The 17379-nt window shown below is 36.2% G+C and overlaps 1 protein-coding gene across 3 annotated transcripts in view; it reads left to right on the plus strand.

The window, feature by feature from the left end:
* Window positions 1–17379, plus strand: part of Ccser1 (coiled-coil serine-rich protein 1) — a 1107714-nt gene that overhangs the window by 473528 nt on the left and 616807 nt on the right. For all 3 annotated transcript variants that reach the window (XM_005374255.2, XM_005374256.2, XM_005374257.2), the window contains exon 8: window positions 2277–2360. In XM_005374255.2, the coding sequence (XP_005374312.1) occupies window positions 2277–2360 (84 nt within the window). The remainder of the gene's footprint in view (window positions 1–2276; window positions 2361–17379) is intronic.

Below are 17379 nucleotides of genomic sequence, written 5' to 3' on the forward strand. Positions count from 1 at the left end.
CCCGGGGGGCCCAGTGCAGTGGCTGAGTGAAAGAGGTGAGGCTACAGGCTCGCTCTTCTTCGTGGACACTTGCTGTTCACCTTCAGCCTGCCGTTCACCTTCAGCCTGCCGTTCACCCCATAGACACTCTTGGCTTTTTGAATCCTTAATATCAGCTCAGCAAGAATTGAGGGACAACCAAACAATGACAATCTTTTCTTTTGTGAAGGGAATTAACTTTTCTTAAGTGAAATATTAAAAAAAAATCTGGGAATGTAGAAAATACAATAGTTGTGTTGTTATGTAGTTTCTTGTCTGATGTCATCTTCAGCCTCCTTGGCTATGTCTGTGGGGTTCAAAGAAGTTAAGCGATTAGTGCAGGCGCACATGGCCAGGTACCTGTGGTATCAGCGACACCTAGATCCTAGATCTCCCCGATCCAGAGAAACATGATTCTTTTCTTACTTGCCTCCTAAGTTTGCTAATTTTTATTTGTTACATGGAGCAAGTTAAACCTTTTTCCACTAAAAATAATACCTAGAATTTATACTCATAAGCTTTAAAAATAATGGATATTGACTCTTTCCATGAAAGTCATGGTTTAGGGAAGAAATAAGACTACTGAAAGATAAAGAACAAACAGATATTTAGCATCTTCTAGTAAGCTGGTGATTAGCCGAGACAAAATGACAATAGCTGAGGGCTGTATATTGTGGATTACTCAATGTAAAGTAGAAATTTTTGGCAACATGAGAATGAGAATAAGCAAACATTGTTTTTTCTGATCTCTTAGATATTTTCTTTTATGATCAGCTGATGAGAATATGAGTCTTCTCTTAATACTTGTACTTTGATTGGGCAATTTTATGGAAAGGAACCATGAACTGAACATCTTTATTTTTGTCAATTACTGTGTCTGTTGCTAATGGTATGGTAATGAAGGAGGAGGAAGAGTTACTCGAATGTCATTGGGGTACAAGCATGCCATCCAATAAGTTTTGTATAAGGTCATGCATGGTGTAGGTGCTACAAAGCATCTCCTTCCCCAAAGGACTACAACTCAGCCATTAACGGAAACCTCCCTGGCTGGGTGCGGGGCCATGCTTGAGATATGTCCTAGAGCGTAACACATTGTAAGTGGTAAGGGGACATGATGAGCATAAAGCAGTAAAACCCAGAGATGTGCGTGTAGCAAAATGTGCATAAAGCAAGGACACATAAAACTTTGCACCTTCTAAAATGTGTAAGTAATAGATAAAAACAGATATAATATGCTATGCTAAAGAATATTGGCATTTTTGTTCTGAAGAATGGAAGTGATTACCTGTTAAAATAGGAAGGATCAGAATTTAATTTCCTCTTAGAAAATTCTCTCTGGAGGATACAGTGATATGAATAGAAATAGGGAAAACCAATTTAGAAGCTGTGGCAAAAATTTGGATAAGAAACATTCACTTACTAAAGGAGATTAATGGGGAATAGAGGGCATCAAGTCCAAGAGATACCAAGGATGCAGAGGTTAAAGAGCTGGGTATCAGATTTGGTTCAATGTGATTAGTATCAGAGACTTCCTGGTTAGTATTTCAGAAGCCAGATGATGGGAAATAAGCAGAAGTGAAGTCCTAAGGTGATGCTGGTCTGGATGTTGAGTCTGCATGTCTGGAAAAATGCTGAATGTCGGTCAGAAACTACTTGCATTTATGAACTGTAGCTCAGACTACAGAAAGTTCTGGGTTAGGTAATTGTGCCTGAAAGTTTGCAGGATAAAGTAGTAGAGACCACAAGGTGGAGGTATCGTGGATACAGAGGCCATGACTGAGCACACCCGGAAGAATGAGATTAAATGCCCTAAGATTCCTAGCGCCACTGTCAAATGTTACAAGGCCATCATTTGTTTGAGCCTTAATATTTAATGAGAGCAGGGGAACAAATGTTAGATCAAGTATCTCTTCTAGAGTATAGTTTCTGTCCCACGGATTAAGCATGAAAATGGGAGGAGAGAATAAAAGTATTTGCTAATTGCTCTTTTAGGCAACAGAATGGACGAATGAATACAAAAAAGTCTTCCAAAAGACTACATATATTCATGCAGACACACAAATAATTCAGTTATCATAACATTCTGAATGCATTAGCTTGTTTTCTTTCAACTTGGACTATGTTATGGAAAATACACTGTAGAGGAAATACGAGTTTCATTAGTCAGATGCAGCGACCTCCCACTGTGTGAAGCTGACTTGGTTATCAAGAGCAAAGTGAAAGGTCTCAGCCCGTCGTGCTCTCTCCTGTTTTTACAGGATATAATGAAAGATGAATGTTCTGTGCTCAAGCTGCAACTGAAAGAGAGGGACGAGCTCATTTCCCAACTTCAGGAAGAGCTGGTAAGTGACAATATTTGACCCACAGAATGCAATTTCTTTGCAGATCTTTCTCCTACAAACCCTTATCTGGCAACACTAATATTATTAATTATTGTAAATGCTTTTGAAGATTAAATACGATTATCAATTTTATAGTCCTATAGTAAGGAAAAACTATATCTTTGACAATGTGAACAGTTGAAAGAATGCTTTACTGTGTGTGAACATTTATATAAATCTGCAAACAGACCACTGGAAAAAAGTTAAACATTTCATTTACTTTTCTCAAAAATCCTACAGGTAAGGCTAAATTATATGGTAGAAAATGCATGACTTAACTACATACTGCTATGCCTAGAGGCAGAATCATATAATATAAATCAAAGTATGTGACAATCTTGGAAAAAAATTAATTTTTCTTTTTATTTTCATAAAGGTATGAAAACATAGCTTTTTGTTAACAGTTGTGTAATTCCCACATAGTATAAAAATTTTACAATATATGGAATGCATATTGTTTATATATTTAGGATGTTATTGTACATACTTTCATAGAAGAATATAAAAAGCATATCTTCATAACATGAAAACACTTTTGGTGGGTAACAGGAAGCACAGTGGCCATTATTTTCTGGGTTTTCACTGTAGCAATGTATGCAGTTTACAATAAGATAAATGCACTCTGGATGTGCACAAAATCATGATACTATCACATAAGAATTAAAAAGAATGATTTTTAAAAATTCATCAAGAATTCTTACAGTTAAGTAAACTACACAATAAAAGATAGTCTGAGTCATTATGAAGAATCAAGAATGAAATCCTAGTCAGAAACATTCTCTATAATTATTTCAGGTTTGACATTAAGAATGATATATTATGTGGTTTTTAGGTTTAATTAATTAATGAACATACTTTGTAGACAGCCAAGTTTTTAAGAACCTAAGACATCAGTAAAATATTAGAAAATTAGAGCCTGTGTTATAGATAACTGACAATGTCTTTCTTGAAACTTTATGTAGACTGCTGTATGAACCCCTGAAGCTGATTATTTGTCTCATGAGCGTATTATTGTGACTGTAGACTGGTACTTAAAATGAAAATAGTATTAAATACAAGAAGGACATGTCTTTCTTTACTCCAAATAACCTTTTATAAGTATATAAGATGTGTCAGACATGGTGGCGCATGCCTGTAATCACAGCAATCAGGAGGCTGAGGCAGGAGGATTGTTGTGAGTTCAAGAGCAGACTGGGTTACAAAGTGAGGTCAAGACCAGCCTGAACTGCATAGTGAGACCCTGTCTCAAAAAAAAAGTATGTAAGATATTTATAATTCAAATTTTATATGTTACATAATAAAACATTTTATATTTATTATAGTCCTCTAGATACATATTATGAAGAAAGCTTTGACTATATGTTATACAAATATGTCTTTGGGCTTTAAGAATATTAAATATTGATACTTATTAAAGAATGGCATCATTATAGAATGGAATCATTAATTTTAACAAAGCAGGGTATCTACTCATTGACTTTGCTTCAGAGCACTTATTTTGGTTAATTAACTCAGAAAAGTTATTAATTTTTCCTCTCAACAGTAGTTGTGATCAAATTTAAAACATAACGTATTCAAGAAATCAGACCTTCATTTGTTCAATGCAATGAGAGAAAATTATTACTTCCAGAGCAAAAGCTTTGTAGCTATAATTAAAGTAATTCAGTGTCTCCTCCCTTAAAAAGACATACTAAAGTGCGGCACAAGGCTTGGTTTTTCTTTTCTTTTCCTTTCTTTTCTTTTCTTTTCTCTTCTTTAAACTTGAATTACCCAAACTGGTGCATTAGCCTCTAAAATTTCCCAGGTAATAACCAAGGTACCCTGGGTACCACAAAAAAAGAAAAAACAAAAGCAAAGTACCGTTTTCATTCTTATGCTGTGTTGTTTGGGTAATCAACTTGACTGTGTCAACAAAGGAAAAATGTTCACTTTTAAGAATATAGTTTGTTTTGATGGTTAAAGAAGATTGCCACAGGAGGAAAGGGTAAAGTTATGATTTTAAAAATTAAGAGAAAAGAAACGTAGTTAAAATTAAGCAGACATCATTACAGTGGATTTGGAGGGTTGACAGTCACATAGGACAGTGCAAAGCACTTGGATTCATGGGAAATGTAGGTCCTGATTACTTCTGATCGTGGCAAGAAAGAATTTGTTCTCTTGTATCTTGATGATGACTAAACTTTATATTGCTAGTTTACCTCACATTGAACATTTCAAGTAACATTAGAAGCTCATTTAGCTGTTACTTACTAAAATACATATTTATAATCTGTGACAATTTAGAACAGCATAGTAATATTTATGGCAGCACAATTCATAATAGCTACATGTTGCAAGCAACCCATGTGTCCATCCACAGATGGAAGGATTAAATAATGTGGTAGCCGGGGAGATAGCTCAGCAGCACAGTATCTTCCTGGCAAGCACAAGGTCCTGAGTTCAATTCCAAGTACCAAAAACAATTAAAATGTTAAAAATGTGGTACACCAAATGGAGTACTACACCTCCACAAAGAAGAAAATACTTTAGTCAGTTGCAGGAAAATGGGTACATCTTGAGACCATAATGTTAAGTGGATTAAATAAGACCCTAATGTTTAAATATTGCATGATATCCCTTGTGGGAGGAACCCAAACTATAAATGAAGAGCAAAGTAAGAGACAGATAATAGGAAGTCAGAAAATCTTGTTTGCAAAAGGGAAGGGGACAAAGAAGTGGAGTTCAGTGCAGGGAGGATGAATGATGTGTTGGGTCTGTGTATGAATTCTCCATGGGGAATGTAACCATCATGTACTGCTAATGTGCACATATGAAAATGAAAAGTTAATATAAAAATGTACTCACCGTAAAAAAACAGAACTGGAAGAGTTTTCTCTAATTTATGAGGTTCTCATTTCTTGGACACTGCTGCTACCATAAGAAATTTTACTTAGATGTGCATAGAAGGCAAATTTAGATGTACTTATGTCAAGAAATACTTTATACTCAACAATTAGAAAATTCTATTTTTAATAATTATGTTTACTTAAGCTCACCTTGGTAACTTCAGTTGTAAAATGTTAAGTAGTGGTAGGATGGCATCAGGCCAGAAGAGATCACTTCAAATGCAGTGTTTTCAGTTATATTTTTTTTTTATTTTCAGAGCAGGATTTCTCAGTAACAGCACTATTGACACGTTGTAACAGGCAGCTGTCCTGTGCCTACTGGGTGTTTAGCGCATCCCTGGTACTGCCCTCTAGATGCCAGACATTATCATTGCTCCCTGGGGACAAAACTGTCCCTATTAAGAACCATTGATTTGGGGGTACTAGATTAAATACAGTCCCCCAGTGAAATTGTATGTTATAGCATATACCTACACCCAGGAAAATATAAATTCCTGCCATAGGGATGTACCTTCCTGGGGCTGTGACATATACAGCCATTTTCATATTGTCATGGTCACCTAGGGCTACAGTAACAAAACGTGATAAATTGGCTGGCATACACAACAGAAGTTAATTTATCTTGGTTTTGGAGGCTGGAAGTCTGTTTTCTGGGTACCAGAATGACTGTGCTCTGGTAGGTTTGCATAGGACTCTGTCCCTGGCTGGAAAATGGCCATATTCTCACTGTCATCACAGGCCCCTTCCTTTGTTCAGGTGTGTGGTGACACAAAGAGAGAGCAAAGTCTGATGTGGTCTTGTAAAATCCCACCGTGAGGGCCCCAGCCTTGTGAGCTCTTCTGTACCCAACCAAAACTCCTTTTCCAAAACCGTCATGTTAGGTGTCAAGCAGTACTGAACAGGGAGGGTAGCTACTAACACACATCGTTTGGTGCCTTTTAACATTAGCAAGTAGAATAGCAGTCAGAGAAATCTATTATATTTCATTTTCAAATACTAAATGTACATTTTAAAAGTTGCCATTCTTTCTCTACTCTATGATTCCAGAATTATTACTTTAGTTCAATAGTTCTTGCATGCTGGGTATATTTCCCAAAGCATAAATATAATATAAACTCAAAATAATAATTTAGATTTTAGATTTTAGATTTATATTATTTGGACAAAGTACCCACAATATGAACTGCATTTCTAATGTGAATGAATGCTGCAAACCTACTTTTAGTTTATCCCTTTATGATTTTTTTTTCAAAAGGAATATGTGAATTATATGACACTCTTAGGAATAATTTCAAGAAGTCTGAAATTATTGTTTAAGACATTTTCATACATAGCTTACCTTGGTACATTTTATTTTATTTTAAGAGCAGAGTATATTTATTGAAGGAAAGAAATCCCTGTCCAAGAGAGGGACAAAAGGGAACTCACGGGGTTTGCCAAGGAACCTGTCTTTTCTAGGGAATTTTACAGAGCAAATCCACAAAGTGAGGCAGGTCCAAGGTGGGGAACATGGGAACTTGCAATGTGGGCATGACGTGGGACAAAACTATGATCGACCAATAAGGTTATGAGTATAATTTTTCAAGTAAAATTGATTAAACTGGGATCAAGTGGGGAACTGAGTCACATAGCAAGCAGATATGAATACACAACAGGGGCCTTTCCTGTAGGGGCTTAGGTTAGTGACACTTCCTGGCTTTTTCAAGGTGATTGATACCTACTTAGCATATCAGTCCCTGAGGTCCATTCCTAGGGAGGGATGTGGGTGCATTTGTTTCATCTTTTATCTTGAGGTCTGGCCCACAGCTGCAAGGTCTTCCATACTAACTTCCTGGAAGGCCCAGCCCTGTTTGACTGCCTATACTATTTCTATCTGATATTTCTGTATATTCAGTTGCCTATTACATTGCCCCCTCTGAAGAAGTAACCCAAACTGCCATGAGGGAATAGTGGGTGATGACCACTCTGGCTTCTCAGGCTGAAAGGGGTGGTAGTTGTGGATCAGTAGTCAGAGATACTCTCCAGAGGATCGATAAACACCAGGCATTTTCATATGGGGTAGGCATATAGCTTTAATTCTGGAGGAGACAAAGACGAAGAAACAATTAAGCATGCCTGGGCCCCATAAAAAGATCAACAGAATACTTATGAATACAGTCAACAAAGATTTCCATCAAGAGGAGGCAGTATTGGCTTCCCATACAGAGGGTATGGATAAAGTCCAGGGGATTTCAGAGTCTGATATACCATTGATTTGTCATCTAATATCTGGAGCAGCTATTGAGATACTAGAAGAATCAGGAATGTACACACAACATTTAGTTTTTACAGTTTTACAAGTATCCCCTGTGCTGCTGTTAGAATGTCTAATACCATATGATTTTGGAGGATGGTCTGTTTTATTAATTTCACTTCTTTATTTAGGAGACAGACCAGCTGTGGTGTCATTTAAAATCTCTGAGTATAGTTAGTTAAGGCCTTGATATGTGTCACACAATCCTCTCTCTAGACAAGATCTAGTGGATCCCCATAAAGGAATCTAAAAGTAATCTAGCTTATTTGTTATAGCTTTTATCTGTATGATTACCTGGGATCTGGCATCCTCTAGGCAAGAACAAATTTTCCAAGAAATAGAACATGTATTATCAAAGCATGAGCATTAGAGCTGACTAATAAGTTTAGAAACTATTTTTAAGGTATAGCTATTGTAACCCACTGGCTCCTCGGCCCCTTTATTGATAGAGTCTAACATTTTTTTGTAAGTCCGTCTAGCTTTAGTTATAATTATCTCTAAATTTTTGATGACTTATAAAAACCAGATTAACACAGTTTTTTTAACAATAAAAAAGCTGTTAAGTTTTCATACAGGAATAACAACATGTATTACATTTGTAAAAACCAGCTTCAGTATCATTTTGATTAGTTGGCAACCCTGAATATATATATTACAGTATTTAGACAGGATAAAATCTCTCCAGGAAGAAAGCAGGCATACTGAAAAGCATGAATGAAGAGAAAGTTATCCCAGTTACAGCTTAAGTGAGATATTTTTTAGTGACTGCTTTTATTGAGATATGATGACTGGAAAGAAAGTCAGTGTTGGAGAAGGGCAAAGAGACCTGTGCCATTGTCCAGCAATAGGCTGTTTTTTTCTCTAGTCATGATTACTCAGGGGTCCTCCAAGGAGATGTCAGATAGAGATGACAACTTGGCCAGAAGGAGGAGGCAGAGAGCCCTGATGCCTTTCAGCCCTCCTGGACCATCTGGGAAGATGCATCTGGCTTCCAGTGGCTTCCTTGGCAGTCAGGGCATGGCTTGGGCAGCCTCTTAAGGCAGTCCCTCTTAAGGTGGCCTGGATTTTGACAGCAGTAGCAGATGAACCTAGCTGTTGAGTTCTTTTGGAGCCCTGAGAATCAGACTTAGGGTCTGTTCTTTTTGAGGCTGCAACAAAAGTAGCCACTTTTCGATTTCTTTGTTTTTTCTCCCTGGTTTTCTCCCAGTCCCAGTTCTAGAATACTAAGGAGACAGTTTTTACTAAAGTATAAAATGAGCTATCTGGAGCAAAAGCTATCTTTTGTAGCTCTTTTTTAGTATCTGAGGTTACCTAGGGAATCTGTCTTTAAGCAAAATCTGTCCTTCTTTTGAATCAGGAGCTGTGGACATATGTTTTACCAGTGATTCTAGGAAATGTTCTGAGAAAGCAGTGGGGTTTTCATCATTTTCCTTATAAACAGTTAAAAATTTAAAATAACTAGAAGGCTTGGTTTTAGTCCTTCTTAGCCTGTCAAGAATACACACTTGAAAATGTCTCCTGTTCCAATTCCTTGTTGGGCTGTCTCTCATTAGATGTCAATGTTTGATGTAAGATTAACGTTACATATTTCCAGCCTAGCTTATAAGTCTGTTCTGGACTCGCAACCAGAAACGAACCAAATGGTACTGACCGACAAACACCAAGACACACGGACCGCCAATTGGAATTTAGGACGAGCCTTTATTCCTGGCCAGGGACTGACTGAGAGCCTCCACGCAGAGAAGGATCAGACCAGTGCCCGTCCAGGGAAGAGAGTAGCTTTTATACCCTAAAACTGCATCTTGTTTGGCAAACACATGTCACATCTGTAACAATGAGGGGACTCTTCTTTTTTTTTTTTTTTATGGCCGGAACAGTACATTCCAAGAATCGAGGAAGGGTAGAGCATTTACGGAAAGAACAATACATTTTGGGAGTCCAGGAAGGACAGGACGTTTACAACTAGTTTACAACCATACATTCCAGAAATGGTAGACATGAAGATCTAACCTCAGGGCAGGGGTGGGAACTGGGAATTAAACTAGAACCTTTGATGTCTGTGGTGGGGCTTTTACAAAGTCTAAGTAAATCCTCTAAAGACATCAATGTACTTGTCAGAGTCATCTGAAACTTTTGCTAGTTCTAGCTGGGTCCACTTTAAGTCATTGAAAGAAAAAGACATGAACACAGGTAGTCTCATATGGATCACAATTGTACCTTGAGCACAAATATAAATTATTTCTTAATGTAAAGAATTATTTAATGTAAAGAATGATTTCTTAATGTAAAGAATGACTGTTTCTACATGAACATAACACAGTTCTGACCATGTTTCCTTCTTTTTACAGTATAATTTTAGTTGTAAAAAGCATCATAATAATTACTTCCCTTTGCATTCCATTTTGGCTCTAGGGGGTAGGTAGGCAATGCATATGTACAGAAAAATATTAAACAGCTCTTTTTCAAGATGTAAGGGCTAAACATCTTTCAATGCTTAATGATACTCTCTAAGAGTATAAGAGGCTTTGCCTGTGAATATCTCATGTCTTAAATACAAAAAGAAAAAGTTTGGGTGTCCCCTCCTTATTTCTAATTCATCTTTATACCTTCAAGGCATCCCTCCAGTAGATTCCACTCCAGGGCAGTTGAATGCCATCTGGAGAGAGCAGAAGACAAAATCTGACCAGCCTATCCACCGTCAAACTGGCACACAGGGGCTGGGGATTTAGCTCAGCAGCACAGCGCCTGCCTGGCAAGGGCAAGGTCATGAGTTCAATTCCTGGTACCAGAAAAAAATAAAAAACAAAATTAAAAAAAAAAATGGCACACAATTTTATCCCTGGAAAGCTCATGAACAGTGCACTTACTCCTATTGGACATTTATAAGCATAAGTTACAATTGGTCTGGTGACAGGAATTTCTAAACAAGGAAGCATAACTTCATAATAAACTCTTGCTTTTTATTCTTTAGAAGAGGGCATATATAAAAGGGTGAGTTGGAAGTGGAGCGCTTCTCCTGCTGTGCTGTGAAAGAGATCACCTCTGGAGATAGATACAAGGGACAATTGACCTGAGGAATTCCACCCTGAGCCCTAGAGCAAAGAAATCTCCAAGACACTTGTGTCATTCATCTAATCACCAAGGCAACCTTTCCCAGCAGCAGCCCAAGGCTGTTTTATTTACATTCTGAAGCTCACAGGTTAAACTTATTTCTTTTATCTAGCAATCACATTTACATGTTGGAAAAGGCACAGTAGTTAAGGCTGACTAGAATCTCTTTCTTACTCTTAGTTAGCATATGGAAGGCACAAATGTAACTCCTGCCCTGCTAGCTGCTGTGAAATGTAAATTGTTGCAAGCTGCCTGAGCCTAGATTCTGAAGGTAGGGTTTGTAAACTGTTTCTAGTTTACTAGCAGAGAGAGATAAGTATGATAGATAAGTGGAGATTTTTCTGTGGTCAGGAGCCAGTTTCCACCAAGGAACCTTTGGGTATCTACCAGAGAGTAGCCCTGGCCATGATCCCTCAGTTCTCAGTTTCTATTGGCCCACACAACCAGACATCAGTCTCCAGAAAGGAATCCGCTGTCTCCTTGATCAACATTGCATCAACCATTGGCTTCATTGGGAATTTGCCAAAGAGATGCTGGGGAAACCTGTCCTCTGCTTTAAAGAGTTGCAGCTGCTCTAAGAGCATTTAACTAGCTGATAGAGAAACTTCTATTTGTCAGAGTTCTATAAGGGATAGTTAAAAGCCTGAACAAGATTACCTGGCACTTCAGAGTAAAGGTTTAAAAGTCCATAACTTATTATCAAAGTAGTTTCCCTATACACATAAGTGATAGCTAGATCTAGGAGAAGAGGAAAGGTCAGAGATCCCCTCTTAGACTAGATGTGTTTTGGTCCCATAAATGTGCTGTTTTTGGAGATAGCTCCTTCTGGTGTCACCTAGAAGTCAGTTCTCTCCACTGTGACTCAGGGTCAACCTCCTGAGGGAGACCTGCCCAGAACACTAAGCTGGTCCATGGCTTTTATGTTTGTCCTCTGGACAAGGCAAAATTTCAGTATCTCATCTGACTCAGAGACAGGGTATGTGTTCCTCCTCTCAGGTGACTTCCCTGTCTTCAGCATTAGCAAATGGTCATTTTTTATGGCTTCACTTAGCTGAAACAGTCTAGAATTCTTTTCCTTCTAATTTTACATGCCTCTAAAAAGGAAAGTACAAAGAGATAGGAAAAGATTAGAAGTAAGGCCAAAGAAAGGAAACTGAAGCAGAACAGGCTTGACATTTCCTCTACAATGTAGAGGAGGATCAGAGCCAGTCTGTCCCAGTGAAACCTGTCCTCCTGGTCTTAAGAACAGCCACTGACCTAATGTCTTTTTTAAATGGTGGAAGGAGTCCCATGTTTTATTATATAGGCATGTATATTTTTCACGACTGAGCTAGATTTTAAAATACCCATTTTACAGAAGTTTATATTGAAGTCCACTTATAGGGCATTCTAACACTACTCTGTCTAGTGCTATTGTCTGAATAAAGTCAAGCAAGTAATACCGGTAACTTTAGTTAAGTTCAAATGTAACATATACAAGAATAAAACAGGAATAAAATGTCCCATTAAAAACATATTATAACCTTCCCATGTTTTAACTTATATTTATCAACATTTTAACAAAATTATATGAGACAAAGCAGAAGCAATTATAAGCAATGGGCAAAGTCATATAAAAATTTGAATCATAAAAATTTATTACCTAAATGAGTCCCAATCCAGAGTTTAGGGGCTGGGGATTTAGCTCAGTGGCACAGTGCCTGCCTGGCAAGCGCAAGGTTGTGAGTTTGATTCCTGGTACCGGAAAAATAAAAACAAAACCAAAGTAAACAAAAAAAAGACTCTAGGAAACAAAAGCAAACTCTTACCTCCATCCAGTGATCTCAGTGGAAGACCTCCAAATGATATAGGGGAAAGGAACTCCCGACCTGAAAGACAGCTGGGATGAGTTTGTGTTCTCTAAAATTGAGCAATGAATTTTAGGAACAATGGAGGTTAAGAGCAGAATGTATTTATTGAGGAAAATAAAACTTCTGTCCAAGAACAAACAGAAGGAGACCAGACTGGGTTGCCCAATTTCATTGGTTTTTAATGATAAAAATAGTCATTTGCAAATATTTTATAATGTCCATAGGCATATTATGTTAGAATATCATAGGGTCCCGAGAGTTATTTGTAGTAGGTCAGCGATTCTGGGAAACAGGAAATGGAACTTGTGTCCACAAAAAGTGGCACAGATTGTAAAGGGGAAGAATGAGGTCACAGCATGGAGCTCCTACCTCCAACTTGTCTATAGTAGACCCAAATCCCTTCTGCATTGCTGCTAGGTATAATGGAGGCCTCTGCATTTTAGAGCCTGGCATATCTTCTCCCAAAATGGTGTCTTGAACTCTGCATCTTGCCAAGAGAAACAGTGCTGTATCTCACTGTCAGAAGAGCAGAAAAGTATGGCTAAAGTCCCTCAAGCCCTTTGTACATTGTGATGAATAATTCATACCTGTCTTAGTTACTTTTCTCTCATTGCTGAAACAAAATACCTGACACCCAAAGTTAAAGAGGAAAAGGTTTACTTTGCTCATGGTTTATAGAGGTTTTAGTGTATAACTGGCTGACTGCAAAGCAAGGTGGCCTGGCAGAGGGGCATTGTAGAGGAGAAACAGGCCATGGTGGGCAGAAGATAGCAAAGCAACAAGGGGACCTTAACAGCATATTCCTGCACTTTTATCTTCCCCAGAGTATAGGGGTTAGGGGGGTGATAAACCAATCAGTGGATTGAGTTAGTTATCACCCACCCTTTATCCTAGCACCCTTAATCCTAGCATTGCTCCATGAATCAGTCATACACTCTAGATTCAGCCACTTGTGAGAAAAGCCCCACCTATAACCTCATGAGGCTTTCGGGGGACATCTAGACAGAAACCATAACAATGTCTAAAGCTAATATCTCCTACTAGACCCCACCTCCCAATAATGTTTACTTGGGGTTAAGATTCCAGAACATGGCTATTGTAGGACACACTCCAACTACAGTACCATGACATGAAAAATGTAGAAAATAATAAGTATTCATCAATAGTGAATTTTGTGAACAATTCATAGTGCTTTTAAAACGAATTTATGTTATATTGAATATATTTTTATAGTTGTATTTTTTATGAAATTAAGTAGAGAAAAGCAGATTTTTGTATTTATTTCATATTTTATATTTAAAAGTATATTTATACCATCATGGGAAATTATATAGGCACCTAGAATAATTTTATATATATATATATTATAACTAAATTGTTCAGTTGTTGCAAATAATTTTGTAGTGTTTCACTTTTAGTGACAAATATATATTGCTTTTGCTATAGGAAAAATGAGGCATATATCTTTGGAAAATAAATTTAAAATTTATGTAAATTTAGTGCCTTTCATTGTCATGATCTGTATGTTTTGTTTAAATAAGGGTATCAGACAGATCTTACAGCTTTTCATGTATTTCGCTGCTCTACAATTATAATCTCATTTTATTGATTTTGCTCATGAAAAGCCTCAAATAAAATAAAAAATTCAAACAACTGGACAAGGTGATTGCTGGGAATTACTGTGAATTATTACAACAAAATAGGAAATGAGAAGAAAAGCTGTGACATACACCCTATTAAAATTATTTGGCATCATGTTGATTGGGAAAGATATTAACTATTTGAGGGAATAGAACAGAACCAATATTGAGAATAAGCAATAACAGGAAGAGGTTTTTGTGATGATTGATATATATATATATATATATTTATTTATTTATTTATTTATTTTATATATGTGTATATATTCATATATAGTATATATATATTTAGTTTACATATGAAGTATATTTTGCTTTGTAGGAAATATTGGAATGTTTGAATGTTGGAAATATAAACTTCTACCTTCCACAAAGCTTTTGGAGAATTTAGTCCTTTATTTTATTAAGATATTTAATGTAAAGTATATGTTGAGATAGAGAATCTAGGGATAATAGGTAAGCACATGCATACTTAGAAGAAACTAACACACTGTAAGTTATTTAAAATACTTGTATATATTCAACTTTATTAAACATTATAATATAAAGCACAGAAATATTTTTCTTCCTTTAAGAAAGCTTTGGAGATTTTCTGTACTATGTAGTGAAGGTTATGTTGAAGAATGCCATGAAACTTTATTGCCAGTATGAAACTGAGGGACACTGTAAACATTATCTTCCTGTCGCTAAAGTATATCTGAGAGGTTTGTCATAAACACTGATGGTGAAATGTATCCTTGTGTTCAGGGGATGGATATTGTATTGTAAATGATTAGTAATCTTCCAAGTGGTTTCAGAAAACTTGTAAGTGGTCTCACACTTGGGTTGAAAAGTACACCCCATCCAACATTAGAAATAAAGTTCCTTTCAGAATTTATTTATAGGTTGATTTAAATATTTTTTAAGTAAGTTAAAGATAATTTACAGAACAAAAAATGATTTTAGTCTTTTGAGTGTGAGGAACAAAATGTAACTGCCCTAATTTGGGTCAGTATGCCATACTATGAATTTATGGTTCTGTTTTACTAATAAGTTGGATACATATCATTTATACTATCAAAAATTAAATGCATTTGTATGGGTGACTACATTAGCAAGAAATGAATTTGTCACAGTTTATTCTGATCTGTTATGAATTCCACCATGCAGACTTTTCTTTAGACACTTTTATTCATTTTCTGGTTGATTTGATTAAAGAGCATCAGTAGAGCTTGTAACAGTACCTTTATTTACAAAATAAAATATTTTCTTCTGCTCGAGAGGAAAGTTTAAGTGGGTCTCTAAACAAGAAAATACATTTTTGATGAAGTAAGTTTATTGGCTCTAAGAATAAACGCTTTGATATAACCTTTATTAAAAGAATAAAGATTTTTAAGAAGCAAAACAGAAACAGTTCCCAGGATTAGCTTCACAGTCTGTTTGCTAACACACTTGTCAAAAGGGAGACATCACACCTTTACACGAGTTTGTGTTTCTAAGTTGAGCAGTAAGAGGATTGGTTGACTGTAGAGCATATAAAACAATAATCAAACTGCCCAAATCATCTCTGTTTGCCATTACTATTATGGGTGAAAATTCTAAACTTCAGTTATAAGAGAATTCCTCCTAAAAAGATTGTATATTCTAAGTAACTCTAGGGTATCAGTGAGTTTTACATTTTATATACACACACGTTTTCTAAATTTCAATTGTTACATTTTTATAACTCATTTAAAATGAAAATGACTTTTAAAATAGACCATTAGCACAAAAGCTCCAGTTACACAAATAAAATGCACATAGAGCCTCAGCTATAAGTTGTTCTGAAGAGAATTATGTTTGTAACAGTGCAGAACCTTTCTAGCTAGCTTTAAACACAGTTTGATAAACTGTATGATACTAAGCATTAATGTATCCAGCAATGGATTTGAAAACAAGCAGGGAAGCCAGGTGTAGTGGTGCACACCTGTAAGCCCAAAACTCTAGAAAGAAAAGAAAAGAAGACAAGTAGTTCAGCCCAGCCTGGGCAACTGACAACTTAGATCTTGTCTCTAAAATAATAAAAAGGGGCTAGGCATGCAGCTCCATGTGAAGACTCTGTTCCACGTGGGGCATGACTTAATAGTTGCCTGTATTACATCTTTTATATGCTCCTGTATTTGCAAACCAATATTACATTTACCAAAACTTACTACTTTTTAATTATCTCACTTATAAAGTTAGTCAACCAAAGTATTACCCAGCTGCATTCCTTTTCTGGACATTGCCAATATTCTTTTAATGTCATAACTATTGTTTAATCATCAGTTTTTCTTACAATGGAGGAAGGCATTTAAAATCTGTTCCAGGTGTTCAGTATGGTAGGTACGTATGTGACTGAGCTGTACGCTTTTTCTTCCTGTAAAGATTAACTCAAGGGAGCTGATCACATGAAAGAAGTTTTAGAAAAAACTATGTTCATTTTTGTTTCATTAAACCTTCTTTGTTCCAATTGAAGCAAATATTGACAATTATATTCTTATTTGAGTGTAAGTGAACATATTAGCATTTTTCTGCAGCCATTCAAAACACCATTTGTTTTATCTGAATGTAAGTCAGGTTCGCAGCTCATTTGCTAACATTTGAATAGCAAAACATGGAACTGCATAAAGGAACTTGCAGAATTGATGATTTCTGAAAAATTGAAAGCAATTGACCAACTGAAGCATTATGTAATCAGGTTACTATCATAATATAAAAAGGGGGCTAAAAATAAAAAAGTTGAGGAAGAAATTAATATGTTTAAGTAGCACTTTCTCGAGAATCTGGAGAGAAGTGTACTTTTGATTTAGTTTAAAAAATATTCAGAATTCAAATTGAATAAAATTGTATACCCTTGAAGTATTAATTACAGAATAATTCCTATTGATAGAAGAAACATTCTTGTGCATGAAAATCATATCCTGAATTCATTTAAGAGTAATCCTCTGCTTGCACTCCATTCCATTATAATTTATGGTATTATTACATGCCATTCATTTTAGGATAGAATGTTGCAGCCCCATGGATGATTTACATAAGAACAGACAGCTGTGCGTACTTTCAAATCCTCTTTCTTTCTCATATTTAGGAAACATTAGGAACAGAGAAGAAATAGATTAGGTATACTTAAACATTATTAAAGTGTCAGGCTACTTTCCTTCATTTTCAGGAGAATTAATTGCGTATATTCCAGAAAAGGCT

Source organism: Chinchilla lanigera, unplaced genomic scaffold (assembly GCF_000276665.1).
Source record: "Chinchilla lanigera isolate Chin_1 unplaced genomic scaffold, ChiLan1.0 scaffold00004, whole genome shotgun sequence".
Classification (NCBI taxonomy): Eukaryota; Metazoa; Chordata; class Mammalia; order Rodentia; family Chinchillidae; genus Chinchilla; species Chinchilla lanigera.